General features: G+C 38.3%; 1 protein-coding gene across 1 annotated transcript in view; it reads right to left on the reverse strand.

Moving 5' to 3' along the window:
* Window positions 1–21,606, reverse strand: part of suclg2 (succinate-CoA ligase GDP-forming subunit beta) — a 314,651-nt gene that overhangs the window by 194,100 nt on the left and 98,945 nt on the right. Inside the window, exon 2 of the mRNA XM_087994422.1 lies at window positions 18,114–18,255. Within this exon, the coding sequence (XP_087850548.1) occupies window positions 18,114–18,255 (142 nt within the window). The remainder of the gene's footprint in view (window positions 1–18,113; window positions 18,256–21,606) is intronic.

Below are 21,606 nucleotides of genomic sequence, written 5' to 3' on the forward strand. Positions count from 1 at the left end.
GGACCTGAACTGTAACATTGTGATTGAGAGGCAAGTGTGCTACCAAAAGAGCCACTCTTGTTAATGTCAGGGAGAAGAGCTAAGAGAAAACATGTGCTGAATGGACACTGTCAAAGGTCTTGTCAGAGGAATGAGGAGACTGTCAGTTTAGGAAAAAGAAATGCAGTAATCTCTTCCCAGCATGAGCAAGCAGCCTTTAATTCTAACAGTCAAACATTCCAAGGTAACCAGGGAAAGGTGTGTCATCACTCAAACAAATCTTGCCAACTTAACCAAGACATAAAGGCAGATAGAAAGACAGTACTAGTAAAGGTAAATTAAAACAGACATGACCATTAAAATAATTTAAATAATAATTATATATAAAACCAATTCCTACTCAATATCAGAGTTGCTGAATTATGCCATCAAAATAGGCATCAATCACTTGTTACACCATGTTTCAAATTGTGTCATTAGAACAATAAATACCAGGCCTAGTTATTAGAATTACAACTAGACCCTACAGTGTGGAAACAGGCCATTTGGCCCAACAAGTCCACACTGACCCTCCGAAGAGTAATCCACCCAGACCCATTCCCCTACCCTATTATTCTACATACACTAATGCACCTAACCTACACATCAGTGAACACTATGGGCAATTTAGGACAGCCAATTCACCTAAACTGCACATCTCTGGACTGTGGGAGGAAACTGGAGCACCCAGAGGAAACTCACGCAGAGACAGGGAGAATGTGCAAACTCCATACAGACAGTCGCCTGAGGCTGGAATCGAACCGGGGTCCCTGATGCTGTGAGGCAGCAGTACTAACCACTGGGCCACCATGTCACTCTCTTATCAAATGTGAAATGGGTTCAATTATTAATAATATATCAACAGAGACTATTGTGCATCATTTTGAGACAAAGTTTGCAAAGTGTCAAGCTCCATTGAGAATCTCAGATTAGTGCATTTTCATCATCTTCAAAAGGCATAGTTGGAAACACAAATTCTGAATTGCTCACCTCCTATTTGGGAAAAATGGTAGAATATGTGATAGTGTAGACTTCAGAAATTTAATAACTATTTAAAGATTGAACGAAGCAGGAAAACTCTGGAATAAACTATTAAAGAACAAGGACAAACTTATACAGGAATTGAAAATAATTAAGCATGACTGGGAAAAAAAAGGAGGGAAAGCTACATAAACAAAACTGTTTTATCAATGGCTTTCTGAATGGCTGCCTCATGCCACAAGGACAATTAATTGAAGAATTTAATCACAGAAAAACTGCGTCTTCAACACATAGTTAAGGCCAAAAGCAACAAGAAACAAAGAAGCTACTTCTGACAAGAACAGTTAGAGACACCCGAAACATTGACTTCTTCACCTCCTGAAGCTGCCGGGCTTGCTGTGTCCTTCCAGCCTCCTGCCTTCTTCTGACAAGAAGGCAAGCTGCAGACTTGCAATATTGTGGATGAAAAAATCTAAATAATCATCAAAAAGATTACATCATAGACATGAAGGACCAAAACAAACTGTATAATCCAACACCAGAACTTTCCTTCAACAGAATTTCGAAGAAAGGCACTGCACAAGGATCAAACCGTGGACATCAGAGATAGATGGAATCTGTAGTTGGTTGGAATCATAACTAAATTCCATCACTAATCGGTTAATAGCCAATTTGAGTTGTGAGGCTTAACTTGCTTACTTGAGGGGTCTTATTTTGGTTACTATGTATAATAAACTTTAAATTATTGTTTCAGTACTTAGTTTGTGAGATTTCTTAATAAGTTGCTGCATTAAAGGCAACTTGTGGTAATTTATCCACAACAAATATTTTAGTGCTTATTTTTGACCAGTAGAGACTTGATAGGCTGAACAGCTTTTGTGTGCTGTAGACCGCTGTGATTCATCCTTAGTTCATATTTACAAAGGCAAAATACTGTAAATGATGGAAATCTGAAACAAACACAGAATGCTGGAGGAACTCAGCAGATCTGGTAGCATCCGTGGAGACAAACATAGTTAACATTTCAAATCTGGTATGAGGCTTCTTCAGCACTCAACTTCAAAGTCAAAATATTTCTGAAGAAGAGTCATATCAGGTTTGAAACATTAACTCAGTTTGTCTCTCCACAGATGCTGCCAGACCTGCTGAGTTTCTCCAGTGTTCTCAGTGTTTCTTTCATATTTACAAGAACTGGCTCGGCACCACAATTGATCCTAATGCCCTGTGTTAAGAAAAAGAATTAGTCAATTAATACTTATCAACATTTGGACTGTATGCTGGAAATGCAGGCATCAACATCAGACGAGAAAAGATTTGAGTTTAATTACAATTCCCCACTGTCTTCAGTCTGTTGACATCCGCCATTGATGCCCACAAACAGAAAAAAAAGCCACATGAGTGAGATTCATGACTTGGGGATGAGTAGAACCCAAAATCAAAGGAATTACTAAAGCAAATAAAGAATACCAGCTTTATTACAATTATGACAACAACTGAGATACTAAATAATTTTTGTTGTGATTTATTATTTAAAGCGAAGAAAACCATCCTTAAATCCATTTACCTTTTTTCCTAAAAATTGAAATGCCATGCTTTCCTTTCTACAAATCAACAAAATCATCATTGGAGTTTAGCTATTGTGCAAGGATTTTATCTAACATACAACACAGTAAGTGGTTAGGACATTAATGTCAGACTTCCGAAATGAGATTTTGATTTGTTAGGCTCCTGGCAATTATTTGCAGTTGCTTGCATCCATTTATAAAAGCCCAATGTAAGTTCACTCACCAGCATGTGCTACACTGATCAACTGCAGCAAGATCTGTCACAGAAAATAGACTATACAATATCATAAGAAATGAAAGATCTTTCTTTAAGTTCAACGATTGGCCATTCACTTTTATGACACCCCTCCAACTCACAAGAACATACTCAGAATAATAGATGACGAACAACAAAGCTCTTTCTCTACAATGCCTAGAATTTAAGAGGCCCCTGACAAAATAATGACAAACAGATTTACAATAACAAGACATAGTCATATCTGGCACAGTGGTTATTGAAAGCTCAATCTACAGCAATAACACTACTGTCTACATCTTTGTATTGTTGTTGATTCTTTTTCATACACTTTGAAAAACTTTAGCAAATGAAGAAATTACAAGATCTTGATGTCCTCTGTTCACCAAAGTGACCTTACCTGCATTACATTCAGATAAACATAAGAAAAGAAATGTATTTATCTATTTCTAATTTAAGCTCATTGTTTATGTGAATAATTATGAAAGAAATTGTGAGATATTGCACCAATATCTTGGGTTTGTAAAAGATTAATTATTTTTATACATCATTTGCTCCATAACAAATGGCATCAATCATGCAGAATATTCAGGTGTTGGAAGTACCAAATGAAAACTAAGTTGCAAGAGAGTAAATGAAAGTATGCAATTTACAGGAAAATATTTTCAGGCAGAAACTCAATGAATCTCAATATTACAAAATAAGGACTTTAGCTACATATTGGTATAAAAGGTGGCGGCACACAACAGTACAACAGAATATTAATAATAAAGAAAAAAAGCAGTTTCAACAATAGTAGTCATTGTTATTGAAAAGTCAACCAGATATAGATATTCTTGACTTTTTAAATATACGACACCCAAAATCACTGATCAATTTATTTACGAAAGGTATCAAGAGATATATGGAGTTGATGAAATATGGTCACCTGAATAAGGAGAAGGATGGTAGAAAGCAAAGGATTGGTGTGAAGTGAAATTCACAGACTAGAAAGTTTTGACGAGCTGCTCTTATTTACCAGGAGCTCATCTGATCGGGTTTTGGTATTTGAGTGAACAAAATTGAAATTTGATTTAAAAAAAAACAAATTGGGCAGTGCTGCAAATTAAAATGAAGTCTGTGGAAAAATCTGAAGACAGCATTGATGGGATGGTGCAATGGACAGCTGAATGGAAGAAGCAGTTGAATGCATTGAGATAATAGTAATACATTTTGGAAATAAGAACAGGGAAATAACAAAGATCATAAACAGTAAGAGAAATAAGGCTTGCTTCACAAGAGCTGAGTGTTCTCATGATGATATACTGTAAACCTTCTCAAATGTGAAGGGTTGTCATAGTGATAAGGTACTTCTATTGCCTCATGAGACTGAAATTACAAAAATTATTAAGAAGTTTAAAACAAAAAATTATGTCAAGGTGGATTACAAATATAGAAGCCAGAAAGGGTCATTGAAACAGTGTCGACAAGTCTTTTAAAAGGCAAAACGCTGGTGGCTGGAATGGAAAATCTGTCTCAGTACCGCCCCAAAACAAACATCTTTCCTGCAACATTTGTCCACATATGTCCTATCTACAAAAGGTAGGACAGATTTAACTGGCCAATTACCATCTCATCAATCTAGTCTCAATCATCAAAGTGATGCAATGTGACATCAATAATGGTATCAAGTGGCACTTGCTGAAAGCAACCTGTTCATTGGCGCTCAGTTTGAATTCCACATGGCATACTCAGCTCCTAATGTCATTACAATCTTAGTCCAAACATGTTCTAAAGAGCTGAACTCAAGATGGGATCAGTATGACTGCCCATGACTTCAAGGCATCAAGAAGCTCTAGCAAAACTGGGGTCAATGGGAATGAGGAGAAAGACTCTTCACTGCCTGGAGTTATACTTAGCACAAAGGAAGATGACTGAAGTTTTGGAGGTCAATCATCACAGCCACAAGACACCAATGAAAAGGTTTCATTGGGAAAGATTCTCGGTCAAACCATCTTCAGTTGATTTGTCATCTTACCTCCATCATCTTGTCTGAGATGTGGATGTTTACTGATGATTGTACAACGTCTAACACTATTCACAACTCCTCGGAGGCTAAAGTTGTCCATGTAGAATTGCAGAAGCCTGGACAATATTCAGTCTTATGCTGATGAGTGACAAGTAATATTTATGTCAGACAAGTGCCAAGCAATATTAGTCACCAAAAAGAGAAAATCTAATCATTGCTCTTTTGGATTCAATGATAACAACATCACACAATCCTCCACTATCAACTTTGTAGGGGGTTACCATCACCCAGAAATGAAATGGACCAGCCACATGAACACTGGCTACAAGAGCAGATCAGAAGGTGGGAATACTGCAGCAAGTAATTCACCTCCTGACTCTTCATAGCCTCCCCATCATCTACAAAGCACAGGTCAAGGGAATACTCTCTACTGTACTTGCCTGGATGAGTGTAGCTCCAACAATATTAAAGAAGCTCGATACTTTCCAGGACAAAGCAGTCTACCTGAATGGCCCTATCCACCATGCAACATTCACACCATCCACCACAAATGCACAAGGCAATACTGTGTACCATCTACAACATGCACCTCACAACTCAACCAGACTCCTTGGGCAGCATCACATAAACCCATGAATACTTCCACCTCAGGACAAGAGCAGTAGGTACTTGGAATACAACCAACTATTTCAAGCCACACTCCTTCCTGATTTAGAAATATATTGCCATTCCCTCATTGTCACTGAATCAAAATTCTGGCAGTCTTCTGAACAGACTTGTGGATGCCTCTATAACTCCAATGCAGGAGTTCGAGAAGGCAGTTCACAATCACCTTCTCCAGCCAATTAGGGATGAGCAACAAATGCTGTTTGAGTCATCAACAAATGAAACTGTTCCGATGGTCTGTTATGTAATCCATCTCGTTGAGATTAAGCTTCTACAACATAGCATGTGATTAATACCTATAGAATTTAGTCCCTTTCCTCATTCACACACGTTGTCTTTTCCAAATATTTATTCACTTACCTTTCAATAAATTCCTTTATGGAATCCACTATGGATTTTGTTTCCATTGCTGTTTCTGGCAAGATGGCTGATGCCTCAACGATACTCTGACAAAATAATTCCTAAAAAAATTGTCCTAATTTTTTGCTGATGATCTTATTGATGATGCAGCAAACTCATCAACTAGCAGAAAACATTTTTCCCATGAATTGTGAATGGTAAAAAAGATTGTTCTTTCAGATTTGTGCCATGTCTACAGGCAAGGATTTGAACTGGAATGAAATGCACATCTGCTAACATTGGTGCCAAACAGTTCAAGGCAACAAATTTAAAGCAGCATATTATGTTGAAACATATTGATTTATCCATACAGCTTTTCAAGCCAGCGGCAGCACTGACAAACTAAACCTTAAACTTGCGTAAAGAGATGTATTGTGTATTTTTGGGATGTTGGATTGTGGGAAAGTGCAATACAGTTAAAATTCTATTGAATGTTAATAGCTAACCAGCTATTTTGAAAATTACACGATCAAAGGAAAACTACAAAAATTACAATAAATTAAAGTCTTTTTATTAACAACTTCTTAAATTACAACTCAGCCACATAATCGCAAAAGCTGATTAATTCTGACAATCAATGTATTTTCAATTTCTTAGGTCGAACCAGTGTTCCATTTGACCCCAGGCTGAGACATAGCTCGTCCATAGCCGAATTCAGCCCATCTGCCATTGAAATCCTCATCCTTGCTTCTGTTGCTTCTAGATGTGATTAAACCAATGTTTTCTTGGCCAGTCTTCCATCTTCTACACTCCATGAACTTGTGTTAATCTAAACCTAGCACTGCCTGTATCCGAACACACATCAAGTCCCTTTCACCCATCATTCCTTAACCAGCTTGTGCATTAGTATAATCCTTTTTAAATAATTTATTGAAGACATGCTGCCAAACAAAGTGTGTCAATGGATAATTTCAATAGAACTTTTCCACCATTCTAAGGAACTTGATTCCTCTTACTGAAGCTACACATTTATGTTTGAATATTTTTCATGTTGCTTCATTCAAGCTACACAAGTTTAATTACAAATCAGAAGGCATGGCTGGTAATATCTAACTTGTCACACACCTGGATAATCCTTGCTTATTAAAACACAAATTGAACGGAGTTTGGATCATTGCATTACATCGTAGAAAGCTGAAAAACTGAATTACAAATGGAAATTATATAAAGGGGGACAATGGCACACAAAGATTGCTCTCCTTTGATAGGAACAGTTTGGGAATAGGTGTAAACGTACCTGAACTCTTATACTGATAATTTTTCCAAGTAAACTGGCATGGATTGCACTTCAAATCTCAAATCTTTAATCAGCTTCAACAGAATCAAATCTTACACCCTTACATTTAAACAATTGTTCATCCAGGTTGCTTCAGATTTTTTTTACAGCATTGTTCCATTCATCCACCCAATATTGGCATTACCCATGAAGAAGGATGATCCTTTTTGAGAATAGGCCATCATTTAAATCATCTTATAGGCACACTTCCAGCAACATAAGATATTCTCCCATTTCATGAATACAAAGTGATTAGCTCATAATAATGTTTTTAAAACTGCCAACCATAGTTTTTGAGCATTCCTGTATTATCCCATTGACTAATCTGGCAGTGCAAATAGAAGCCAAGAAGGATAAATTATTTTCTCTTCCATGTGAGACAAGCAAAACAAAAATGCTTGCGCAAGTAAACCTTGGGTCTCAAAAAATATTTATGCATGGTTTAAAATACCAGAACAGATGTTATATTGGTGACATTTGGATCAGAGGTTGGCTAGCTGAAAGAAGACTGAGGGTGGTGGTTGATGGGAAATATTCATGATAGTGTTCAGTTACTAGTAGGGTACAGCAAGGATCTGTTTTGGGTCCACTGCTGTTTATCATTTATATAAATAACCTGGATGAGGGCATAGAAGAATGGGTTAGTAAATTTGCAGATGACACTAAGATCAGTACAGTTGTGGATAGTGTCAAAGGATGTTGTAGGTCACAGAGAGACATAGGTAAGCTGCAGAGCTGGTCAAGAGGTGGCAAATGGAGCTTAATGCAGAAAAGTGTGAGGTGATTCACTTTGGAAGGAAGAGCAGGAATGCAGAGTACTGGGCTAATGGTAATATCCTTGGTAGAGAGATCCTTGAAAGTTGCCATCCAGGTTGATAGGGTTGTTAAGAAAGCATACTGTGCAATAGCTTGTATTGGTAGAGGGATTGAGTTTCAGAACCACAAGGTCATGTTGCAACTGTACAAAATCTGGTGCGTCCATATTTGGAGTACAATTCTGGTCGCCACACTATAGAAAAAAATGTGGAAGCTTTGGAAAGGGTTCAGAGGAGATTTACTAGGATGTTGCCTGGTAAGGAGGGAAGATCTTGTGAGGAAAGGCTGAGGGACTTGAGGCTATTTTCATTAGAGAGAAGAAGGTTGAGAGGCGACTTAATTGAGACATATATGATAATCAAAGGGTTAGATAGGATGGACAGTGAGGGCCTTTTTCCTCAGATGGCAATGGATAACACAAGGTGACATAGCTTCAAATTGAGGGTGATAGATATTGGACAGATGTCAGAGATAGTGTCTTTACTCAGAGAGTAGTAGGGGCGTGGAACACACTGCCTGCAACAGTAGTAGACTTGCCAACTTTCTGGGCATTTAAATGAGCATTGGATAGACATATAGACAAGAATGGAATAGTGTAGGTTAAATGGGCTTCAGGTTAGTTCCACAGGTCAGCGCAACACTGAGGGCCGAAGGGCCTGTACTGCGCTGTAATGTTCTATGTTCTACGACACACCATATCAAATCCATGTATCATGTGAATTCTGTTGAACAATATCCTGATTGGTAGTCTTATTTGCATTTAAGAAATACATTAATTGAATATCCTTTGTTCCAGTCAAAACTTTGAAAGTATAACTAGTCCTATTTCAATTGAGATGCAGAGGCAGAGCTAAGTGGGTCAAGCAAACTGTAGAAGCTTTCTTCAGGCACCTTGTGCCTTGCCCAGTTCATATTAAAATTTAGCAAAATCGATGTAAACTCAACTGTATTTGACAATAAGGTGGGCAAATGATGGCAGACTACAAATTCTCTTGAAGTCTAAAATAAATCATTGGAACTGTTTTCACGGATCAAAAGATCTATGTGGCTCTTCATAATTTACAGCTTAATAAACAATATAACCATAAGCTAAAATTAGTGATTAAAGATTCCTGTTCAACCTCACCCTGCCCCCAAGATTCAAAACAAATACGCAAAATCTAAAGTGGGTAAAGCACAATCTCATTTCCACAGATGTAGTTCTGTTTACAGAACAAGAGTGAAAATTGGTACATCTGGAGTAAAACCCTATAACAGCTTACAAACATACAATGTATTTTTTCTAAAACAGAAATATTCATTCTATGTTATGCTCTCAATATCTTGTTACTTCTCTATATTTATTCATATATTGAGACAAATTAACCTCAAGAAAGGCATCTATTTTAAAGTCAACAGTATTATACATATTTCACATTTTAGTACCCCCATAGATTTCATCCCCAAAAACAATCCAGTGCAACACTTATAAAGAATGGAGGTATAGAGGCTATGCCACTGACTAATGATCCAGGAAACATGAGTTCAAAGCCCATCATGTCAGCTGGGGAATTTAAATCCAGTTAATTAAATAAAGCTGGAACGAAAAGCTACTCACTGTAATGGTAACTATGTAACTGCCTAACTGTAATAAAAACTCATCCGTTTCATTAATGACTTTCAAGGAAAGAAATTTGTCTTCTTTACAGTACTTACTCAGTCTCACATGTGTGTGATCAACTCCAAAAATAGTATAACTAGTTATTTATTTGTACTTAAGTACCATTCAAATAAAAACTACTAACCCCCTCTCAGTGAATGAATCAGCATTCTTCCATAATAAATACGATTTGGAATGCTAGCAAGAACAACGAGGTCCCTGCACAGAGTACATTCTATGTCCATCAAAGTGGCTTGGTTCCGTCACTCCTGGCTGAGCTGGCCACTTGCTGAAGAGTGTACGAAAAAGGAACAAGAGTAGACCACATGGCCCTTTGAGCATGCTCTGCTATGCAATAAGATCATCGCTGTTCTGATTTCAACCTCAACTCTACATTTCTGCATATCCCCAAGAATCTTTCAGCTCGTTGGTAATTAAAAATCTATCTAGCTTTGCCTTAAAACTATTTACAGATCCTGCATATACTGTCTTTTGAGGAAGGGAGTGCGAAAGACTCTCAATCCTCAGAGTAAAAAAGGTTTTCTCATCACTGCTTTACATGGGTGATCCCAAATATTTCAACTGTGGCCCACCAGTATTTTCCCACAGGGAAAACGTTCTTCTAATATCCACCTGGTCAAGTCTCCTCAGGATCTTCTATATTTCAATTAAGTCACCTCTGACATTTCTAAACTCCCAAAGTTACAGTCCTCAGCTGTCTAGCCTTGCCTCATTGGGTAATCGACTCATTTCAGGTATTAGATTAGTAAACTTTCTCTGAACTACTTCCAAAGCATTAACATTCTTCTGGAAGGAGAGTGATCAATACTATACAGTACTCCAGATGCAGTCTCATTAATGCCTGAATAACTGAAGGATAACCTCCCTAGTCTTGCATTCAATTCTTGCATTCAATTCCCTTCCAAAAAACCAGAAAATTCTATTGCCTTTCCTGATTACTTGCTGTACACATAACAACCTTCTGTGATCCTTGGGACACCCAGATGTCTCTGTGTCTCAGAGCTCTTGCCATTTCATCTTATCATTTAGATAACATGTTTCTTTTTTTATTGTGTCTGGCAAATGGAGGACAATTTCACATTTTTCCCACATTGTCCTTCATTTGCCAGATCTTGGCCCACTCATTTAGAAACATAGAATACCTACAATGTGGAAACAGGCCATTCGGCCCGACAAGTCCACACCGACCCTCCGAAGAGTAACTCATCCAGACCCATTCCCCTACAACTCTAATTTACCCCTAACTAATGTACCTAACCTACACAGTTTTAGCATAACCAATTCATCTGATCTGCACATCTTTGGATTGTGGGAGGAAACTGGAGCACCCGGAGAAAGCCCACACAGACACGAGGCGAATGTGCAAACTCCACACAGACAGTCACCAGAGGCTGGAATCGAACCAGGGTCCCTGGCGTTGTGAGGCAACACTGCTAACCACTGCTACCCTAATTTAACCTATGCATAAAAGATTTGTCGGCTCATTCCTCTTCACAACTCACTTCCCAATTTATCTTTTTATCATCAGCAAATTTAGCTCCCATACCTTTGATCCCATCACCTAAATCATTCATATAAATTGAAATGAGTTGAGGTCCCAGCACAGAGCCCTGTGCACACCACTAGTGATCCCCAACACAAGCCTGAAAAAGATGCACTTATTCCTACTCTTACTTCTTGTTAGCCAATCAATCTTCTCACTGTGGCAATATGTTACCCCAATATCACGAACTTTTATTTTCTACAATAGCCTTTGATGCAGTACCTTATTAAATGCCTTCTGGAAGTCTAAATATAATAAACTTTTATTCTCTGCGCAAGTTACTTTTTCAAAGAACTCCAATAAACAATTAAATGTGATTTCCCTTTGACAAAATCATGTTGATCTGCCCAAAAACTTATTCAAAAGTCATGTTATAAAATCTTTAATAATATCTTCTAACGTTTAGAGCAGCAGGGTCAGGAATTTCTTGAAGTAATCCGGAAGGTATCGCAGAAATTCATCCCAAGGAAGAAGAAACATACTAAGGGGAAGATGAGATTACCATGGCTGATAAAGGGAAGTCAGGAGCAGCAACTAAAAGCAAAGGAAAAGCACACAAAATGGTGAAGATAAGTGGAAGTCAGAGGATTGTGAAGCCTTTAAACGCAAGCAGGGGATAACTTCAAAAAGACAATGGGGCAGTGGGGGGGGGGGGGGGTGGAGAATGAAATATGAGGGCAAACGACCTAATCATACAAAAGAAGATTGTAAGAGGTTTTTTAGATATATACAAGGTAAAAGACACAAGAGTGGACATTGGACCACTGGAAAATGAATCTGGAGAAGTAGTAATGGGGAACAAAGAAATGGTAGAGGAAGTAAATATCTATTTTGCATCAGTCTTCATGGGGGAAGAAACCAGTAGCATACCAGAACTTTAGGAGAGTCAGCGTGCAGAAGTGACTACAGCAGCCATCACTAAGGAGAAGGTGCTAGAAAAGCCGAAAGGTCTGAAGGTAGACAGATCACCCAGACAAGCTGCACTACACCCCACAGTTCTGAAGGAAATAGTGGAGGCATTGGAGGTGATATTTCAGGAATCACTGGAAGCAAGGAAGGTCCCAGAAGACTGAATAGTGGTTAATTTAACAACCCTGTTTAAGAAGGGAAGGAGGCAGAAGGCAGGAAATTGTAGACTGGTTAGCCTGATGTCAATCGTTGGTAAGATTTTAGGGTCTATTATTAAGGATGAGATTGCAGAGTACTTGGAAGTGCATGGTAAATTAAGACAGAGTTAGCACAGCTTTGTCATGGGACATCGAGCCTGACAAATCTGTTAGAATTCTTTGAGGATGTAATGAGCAAGTTAGACAAAGGAGTGCCATTGAACGTGATCTATCTGAATTTCTAGACGGCATTTGAAAAGGTGCTGCACAGGAGGCTGTTAAATAAGAGCCCAATGTATTGTGGAAAAGATGCTGGCATGGGTAGAGGATTCACCGAGATTGGTAGAAAGCAGATAGCGGGAAATAACGGGATCTTTTTCGGGATGGTAGTGATCAGTGGAGGTCTGCAGGAGTCAGCGATGGGACTATAACTATTCATCTGGATAAAGTTAAAAATCACACAACACTAGGGTATAGTCCAACAGGTTTAATTGGAAGCACACTAGCTTTCGGAGCGATGCTCCTTCATCAGGAGCGATGCTCCTTCATCAATCACCTGATGAAGGAGCATCGCTCCGAAAGCTAGTGTGCTTCCAATTAAACCTGTTGGACTATAACCTGGTGTTGTGTGATTTTTAACTTTGTACACCCCAGTCCAACACCGGCATCTCCGAATCATCTGGATAAAGGAACTGAGGTCGCTGCTGTTAAATTTGCGGATGGCACAAAGATAGGTGCAGGGACAGGTAGAGTTGAGAAAGGGGGCAAGATGAAGGTGGTCTTGGACAGGCTAGGAGAGTGGGCAAAGAAGTGGCAGGTGGAATACAATGTAGGAAAGTGTGAGCTTATGCACTTTGGTTGGAAGGATAGAGGCATAGGGTATTTTGTCAATAGGGAAAGGCTTCAGAAATCTGAAGCACAAAAGGACTTAGGAGTCCTAGGTCAGGTTCTCAAAGTATGCAGGTTCAGCTGACAGTTAGGAAGGCACATGGCATTCATTTCAAGAGGTCGAAAACAAGAGCAGACATGTACTGCTGACGTGACATAAGGCTCTAGTTACACCACATCTGGAACATTGTGAGCAGTTTGGGCCATTTATCTAAGGAAGGATGTACTGGCATGGAAAGGGGTCCAGAGGAGGTTTACAAGAATAATCCCAAGAATGTCTCCTTCCTGCCTTGTTTCCTTTTTAAATAAAAGGAGTGACATCAGTTATCTTCTAAAGAAACCTTCCCCGAGCGTCATGAATTTTGGAAAAATTGAAACTAATGCGTCAACTGGCTACATTTTTTCAACTTCAGTTAAATCCATCAGAACTTGGAGACTTGTCGACCTTCAGTTCCAACAATTTACTCAGTATTACTTCCTTGGGAATTGCAATTTTCTTTTGAGTTCCTCCCTTATTTTCAATTCCTGATTTACAGGTATTTCTGAGATATTACTTGTATTCTCTCAAGTGAAGAGTGACACAAAATAGCTGTTCCATTTATCTGCCATCCCTCCGTTACTAATTCCACAGACTCACTTTCTGTAGGGCCAACACTTACTTTGTTAATTCATTTTTTAAAAACATCTGAAGAATTTTAAATACCTAAAGAACAAAGGTGCCAAAGACTTTGTATAACAGGTGACAAGAAAACCAACACAAGGGGAGAAAGCTACTTGACCTCATCCCCACCAACCTACCTGCTGTGTGACTGTATTATGAAAAGCCTTGACCATTAAGCTCCTTTGGAGACAAAATCTGTCTTCACACTGAAGACCCTTCAAGTGGAATGTGTAACATTGTTACTTCACTACATTAGACAAATTCAGAACACATCTAAACAGCTCAAAATTGGGCATCTAAGAGGGGTTGGGGGCAATCAACAGTAGTATTCTATCAGAATCTGTAAACTCATAGTCTATCACTTCCACGCTCTACCTCAAGTTGAGGGGCTAAACCTGATTCTAGGAGTAAAGAAAAGCATTCCAGTCTAGTACAATCAAAAAGGATCTACATGCATATTGAGAAAGTATCGTGTGGTAGTCAGAGCTATCAACCGCACATCTAATGAATCCGATCAAGGTTCTCCTGCCACTCTCAATTGTGATTGGTGACTAACAATGACTAACCAGAGAAGGCTCCATAAAAGCCTTATGATAGGACACAGAATGCAGGAGAAAGGAGGTTATGGTGAATGTGCATCAGACATTAGTTAGACATCAGCAGAAGTATTATATACAGTTCTGGATACCAAATGTCCAGAAATGTATGCTTTAGAGAAAATTCATCCCTGGAAACAGTTATGAAGATACACTGTTATGAAATCAGGACTGTTTTCCTTGATGAAGAGAAAACTTTGAGGAGACTTGATAGAAGTGGACAAAATCATGAGAGAGTTGAACAGATTAGATGGGGAAAACTATCTCTGTTCATAAAAGGAACAAGAACCAGGCAGCATAGTTTTAAAGTGTTTTGCAAAAGGAGCAAGTGTGAGGTGAGAAATAAACTTCTTCAAAGAGCAAGTGGCTAGAGTCGGAAACACATTGCATGGAAATGTGTTGGAGACAGGTTTAACTGAAGTATTCAAGAGGGCATCAGGTGATTACATAAATAGAAACAACTTTGAGTGTTATGGAGAAATGGCAAAGAAAGGCACAAAATGATAATGCCCATTCACAAATCTGGTACAGATCTGATGTGCCAAACAGCCTCCTCTTGCATCACAAAACTTTTGTAATCCTCAAAGGTGGCAGAGCTTAGAACAAATGTAAAAGATAAGACTTAAGTACTTACAACTATCTTTAATCGTAAGTACTGAAAGGACCATCTCAGCCTCCTCCTCCTGAAGTCTCCAACACCATAAAAGCCTACCTTCAGCCAATTTGATTCATTCCTTGTAATATCAAAAAACAGCTGTGGGCACTGGAAACAGACCCAATTATATCTGGGTTGAACTCGATGATCCAGAACTAGCTACACTTGGAAATGTGGAGAATTGCCCAGGTTAGGCATAGAAAGGAAGAAAAATCCATTCTACTTCATTATTTACCCATTTGCCCACTCTCAATTATTAGCAACGTGATGGAAAATGTTGTTGATAATGTGATCAAACAGTGCTTACTCAGCAAGAACCTGCTCAGTAACATTTAATTTGGGTTCTCAGATAAGTCATCTACGAATAAAATTGGGTAAAATTGAAGTCCATGAGAATCAGAGGGAAAATCTTTCCACTGACTGAATTTATAGCAGCATAAGGATGTATGCCATTCTTGGAGACCAAGACATTTCTGCAGGACTCTCCCATGCCAACATCTTAGGTTCAAAAATTTTCAGGGACTTCATCAGTGCTCAAAAAAAAACAGTAAGGTTTAGGAATATTTACTAATAATTGCATGGCATGTAGTTTCATTCACAACTCCTCAAATAATAAAGCTGTTATACCTATCTTTAGGGAGAAAAACATTGGAATCCATAAAAGTTTGCACTGTTAAGTGGCATTCATTTGCCAGGTAATGGCTATTTCCAATAAAAAAGCTTTCAAACACCACTCCTTGTTGTTGACAGGCATTACTATCATCAAACTCCCCACTAACAGTCCTCTATGGACCAGAATTGACTATAAATGTTTGTGGAATGGCACAAAAGATTCAGTGGTTACAACAACAGATTAAAGAGAGGGAATTCTTCAGTGAAAGATTCACCAACGTCTTCCCACCATCGATGAGGCATGAGTCAGGATATGTGCTGGAGTGTTCTCCATCTGCTTAGGTAAGCATAGCATCAATATGACTCAACAAATTAAATACTATCTAAGATATTAAAACAGCCACTTGATTTGCACCTCATTCACCTCCCAAACATTCACTCCTTTTGCCAACTAAGTAAAATGTGCAAGAAGAAGCAAATGTGGCAACTCACAATGCCTTCTTCCACAGCAACTCGCAGATTTACAATCTCTAACACAGCAAGGCTATCAACTGCACATTCTCCTCCAAGCTACAAACCATCCCGACTTGGAAATATGTAACTATTACTTCAAGGCTATCAGGGCAAAACCTGCAGCTTTCTCTCTAATAGTATTGCGTGACCACCTTCACCTTGCAGACTACAACAATTCAGAAATTGGCTCATCATACTTTCCCAAAGAAAATCAGAAATGGGCAATAAATGTTTACCTTGCAAGCAACACACATCTTATCAATAAATAAAAAAGCAGCAACCATCCAAAAACGAAAATGGCAACAGATCAAAGAAAATACAAAACAGCAGAGTAATATTTCCCATCTATCTACTACATTGCTTGACAAGAATGAAAGTAACCACATAACTAGAATCTTTAAAAAGCACACATGAATATTTAAAAGTTAATGAATGTTCAGTGCACATGAACAAACACCTTCAGTGTGACAGCACTGTAGACAAGTTGTGTCTACAAAAGCACTGAAGATTTAAAACCAGCTGCTGAGAAGTATATCCCATTCTATCCATTAGCAACATTAAAGGACCAGTCATTTTTCATTTATACTTTAGATCATTCTGACAGTCTGCTCTCTGAGCATCTGAACTTTACTTTGTATTGGTATTTATCAAAGAAGAGAACGCTGACAAAGTATCAGTTGAAATGTTGATCAAAGTAGCGATAAATGAAGCGAAGATCAATAACCAGGATGTACAGGAAAAGCTGATTATTAGACTGGATAAGTTGACTGGCTCAGATGGCTTATACTCCCAGATTGCAAGGGGAACTGAAGATGAAAAATGTAAAAGGCCTTCACATAATTTTCCAAGTTTGCCGAGATACAAGAGAGGTACCAGAGGATGGAAAGTGACACGTGACATCCCTATTCAAGAAAATGCATTAGGATTTTCCTCGTAACATTTGGCCAGCCAGCTTGACATCAGTTGTGCAAAATTTTAGAAACAACAATCAGAGATTTGACAGGATTAAATTCATTATCTACAACCTGTACATATTTATTGAATGCAGATCACATTTGACTAGGGAAGTTGAATTTTTTTGCTGAAGGGTTAGAGAGATTTGACGAAGGAAATGCAATGGACGCTGTCAGTTTGGGTTTTGATAAAATAATATTGTACAAATGTCTAGGTGTCTGAAAGGGTTAATTCTGAGGAGTGCATTAAATACCATGCACTATGATCAAGTCTTATGAGCTTATCGGAGAACAGTTTAGAATCCTGACAAAGTGAAACCTACTATATAGATCTTCCCTACAGCCTTTGTAACAATATGAATGTATCACGTACCTAGTTGTTATCATGCGTTAAAGTATAATTTGTTTAAGACAAGAGCCTCTTCTCATTAAACTACCATACTAAATCAAACAGGCTCTGTAGATCCCAACCCACAAAGAGGATGGTGACAGCAAATCTATCTTAAAGTGAATAATTGTACAGAGAACTTACTACAACATGATGACCAGCAGTACGGATTACTCATACAAGCAACATATAAAAGTACAGTTAATAAAACTGAGGTTCACAGAATAAGAGGATCAGGGTTCACTTGGATAAAAAAAATTGGTTTAAGTACAGGAAACAGTGAGCTATCATTCACTTACTCCCTTTAGGAAAGGGAAAACTACCAGCTGTATCTGGCCTGACCAATATGCAAGTCCAGCCCACAGCAGCATGACTGACTTTTGAAATGGCCTAAAAAGCTCCTCAGTTCAAGGACTAGAGATGGACAACAAATGCTGGTATTGTCAGTGATGCCCGCAATCCATGAAAGAATAAAGAGAGAAAATGTTGTTCGTGATGTTATAGCTTGTTAATTGAAAAGGTTATCCTTGATCAACTATGTTGATCTAACTTCTATTGACACCACTCAACTTACTCAGTCTCTTAGCGGCCTCCAGGGCATCTTGTGAGTTGTCAGCAACAAAGAATCTCTGAACTGTGACTCCATGATCCGCCATGATTTTTTTACTCTGGTACTCTTGAAGGTTCAACCATCTCACAGGGATTATTTGCACCATCTGTGTTTTTGTAGAGGGGAGAAAAAAATTTAAATCATCTGTTTAGCTAGTTCATGTATTTACAAATTCTCATTATTTCAGTGCTGCTGAATAATTTAAAAAGCTCCAAAGATTGGCCGTCAGAATAGCTGGTCATTCTAATAATTCACTGAGCATGTTCACACCTCAGGCTGTAAGATCTATTCTATTTTCCGTTATTCCCAGTAGTTCAGTACTGTTGCCATTCTTTATCCACTATCCGATTTAATTACTCTGATTCTAATGTCATGGGAGCTTCAATCCCTGCAAGCTTGTTCCAAGATGCTCAGACAAGATGTTAATGAAACAGACTTGGAGAAAACGGACAAGGTTGACCTGCCTGAGCAGCTGTCAGTGAAGGCTGCCCAGGCATACTCCTATTTTTTGCTGCCTGCCACAATCTCATGATTATCTACTGCTATCAATGCATGTGAATTAGAAGGTAGTCTTTTTACTTTGTTGGTATAACCAACATTTACTGCATCAACTCAACCTGAGAAAAGTAATTCATTAATATTCAAATGGCTGAGGAAGAATCACTTGTAAGTCAGAGAAACTGTAGGCACAGAGGTTTCGTACAAAAAGAGAGTAGGGAATTATATGAATAGGGCATAATCTTCACTTTAAAAAGTCATTGATAAATCTTGCGAAAGTCACTAAAATTGCAGACAAAGAGCTTTATACAAAATAGAGATTTAATAAACTGCAGTAAAATACAAGGATGCCACTTGACAAAATCAACGTAGTCACAGAAAATTTTAAATATTTAGTGGTCTTCTCCCAAATTGTTTTGACACTACTCTCTGCTGCATCAAGATTCAATCCAATTTGAAGCATTATGCATCAATTAAAAAACCATTCATTAAACTGTTTGTTATTCTGTTCCATAATCCTGTCTTTGTGCAATATAGTTTTTAAATAATTTTCTTCATTATTTTAGATAATGCGAGAAAATTTCACAGTTGCACTGTCATTTATGGAATAACAGAGGATTGGTAACTCAAAGACTGTTTTATACTCTGGAGATCCTGGCTGAATTTCCATCACAGCCGATAGTGAAACTTGAATTCAAATAAACTAAAATTAAAAGTCTAATGATGACCATGTAACCATTATTGATTGTCATAAAAGCCTTTCTGCTTCTCTAATGGCATTTAGGAATACAAAACTGCCTGCACACAAATAACAAGACAAATGCAACCTGGCTAGTTATTTCCTCCATTAGCCTATACTTCATCATCAGCAAAGTGATGGAAGAGGTCATCAAGCAGCACTCACTCACAATAACCTATTCTGTGATTATCAGTTTGGGTTCTGCACCCAAAGCAAAAACTTTATTATTATGTGTACTTTCTGGAGAAAAGGAGAAGTTGTCATGCTGATGACACTGGTCTGAGAATCAAGCACTCCTCAGGGATTGATTAAATCTGTGGCTTAGTTAATTTAAGACAGGAAAACATGTTATAAACCAGACATCATGGCCAAGCAATGGAGTTCAGTATGTATTGCCTGCACATCCCAGTCAGGCTGACTGACCAGTAGTAACATCTGGGGTCATTAAAAGTTACTTAGAAGCAATTATAACATCCCCTCCTTTCCAAAGGAAAGATGAACTATTTACAATAATAAGTGAGCCTATGAATCTATTATAAACAGCAGTGGTTTACAGATCCATCCAAATCTCATAATGGTGACTTTGTCCAGAGACGTCATAGATTTCTACAGTCATCATGATATAATCTGTCATTCCCATTGGTCAAGTTTCATTTTGTTTATTTTCTTGGAAGTCTAGACGTCTTCCACTTACTGCTTGTGATTATTTGGTTTCCTCCATGTCCTGCTTGAGTTCTCTCATTAGAGCATTAGTGTTGACATTTGTTTGTTAAATGATTGTCTCCTGAATCTGTCCCAGTTTGTCACAATGTACGCTATGCATCTTCACTGGTCTTTCAGGTTTGTCATTGCCTCTGGCATTGCTTTTGCTCAAGCTGATATTACTGGGGTTGCTTCTCCTGAGTCAGATTTGACTTATGTGCAAGTTGTTTAAAGTCTTTCTGTAGAGTGGCAATCTTTATACTGGATTGGTGATTTGTACGTCATCCAGCTTCCTTCCTTGCTATTTTAGATCATCATTCATCTTTGTGAGCTGCACAGAGGTATCCCTTAAAGACTTCATCATCTCTGAGATGGTATTCTCAAGTTTAGATGTGAACATAAGAACTAGGAGCAGGAGTAGGCAATTCAGCCCCTCTCGCCTTTTTTACTAGTTGATACAATCATGCTGATCTCATCTCAGTCTCAACTCCACTTTCCTGCCTGCTCTCCACAACCTCACAAGCTAAACTGATCAATCTCACTTCATTAAACAAACCCCTCAACAATGGAATCAATCTAGTGAACTTCCTGTGAACTGCCTCTAATGCAATACATTCCTCCTCAAGGAAGGGAACCAAAATTGTATACCATATTCCAGGTTTGGTCTCATTAATGCCTTGCACAGTTGCTGCAACACTTCCCTACTTTTATACTCTATTTCTTTAGCAATAAATGTCAAAATATAATTTGTCCTGCACTAATTCAGCCTTTTGCTCCTGAACATTCTGAAGTCGTCATATCAGACTTGAAACATTAACTCAGTTTACCACTATACAGATGCTGCTCGACAATGTGAACATGTTTTGACTACATGTTTGGATACAGATTCCAGTCTGTATACCATTTCATGTATGTACCTATGGTGGAATAGTAGATGGTTTCATCGTAGATGAAATGTGTGTGTGCCTTTTTATATCAGTACATGGCTCACTGCAACTACAAATGCCTTTGCTCAAGTGAACTTCCTCTACCAAAGGCCTTCTTACCCAGTGGTTTTGTAAAATTGATTGAAAGCTAGCCATTTACTTGGTGTATGCAAAAGGCCAGACCTTCCCAATGTCTCGCTGTGTTTGGATACTCGAGTGATTGTATCAACTATCTGGGTTGTATTAAGGACCTGTAAGTTTTGATCACTTCACATTTATGGCCATTCTTCAGTCATTGTTTGACACCAAGTCTACAGTTTGTCTAGCAAATCTTTTTGGACATCTTCCATGGGGGAATGGGAGGGGGGTGTTGGGGGGAGGTAGGGGGATGTAAACAGCAACTCAACAATTTTGGCCACTCGCTCACAATCTGAAAAAAATCACCTAAATCACATTTACTACTTTTCTCAGCACCTGCATACAAAGTGGTCTGTGGATTCTGTAGGCTCCTGTCTAAATGACAAATTCTACTCAATGATTACAGAAAATGAATTTGGTTCTGAATTTTTCTTCTAATGTGGTCCATCTCTTT

Source organism: Chiloscyllium plagiosum, unplaced genomic scaffold, assembly GCF_037043375.1.
Source record: "Chiloscyllium plagiosum isolate Xiang-an unplaced genomic scaffold, Cpla_swu_hap1 HiC_scaffold_14, whole genome shotgun sequence".
NCBI classification, from domain to species: domain Eukaryota; kingdom Metazoa; phylum Chordata; class Chondrichthyes; order Orectolobiformes; family Hemiscylliidae; genus Chiloscyllium; species Chiloscyllium plagiosum.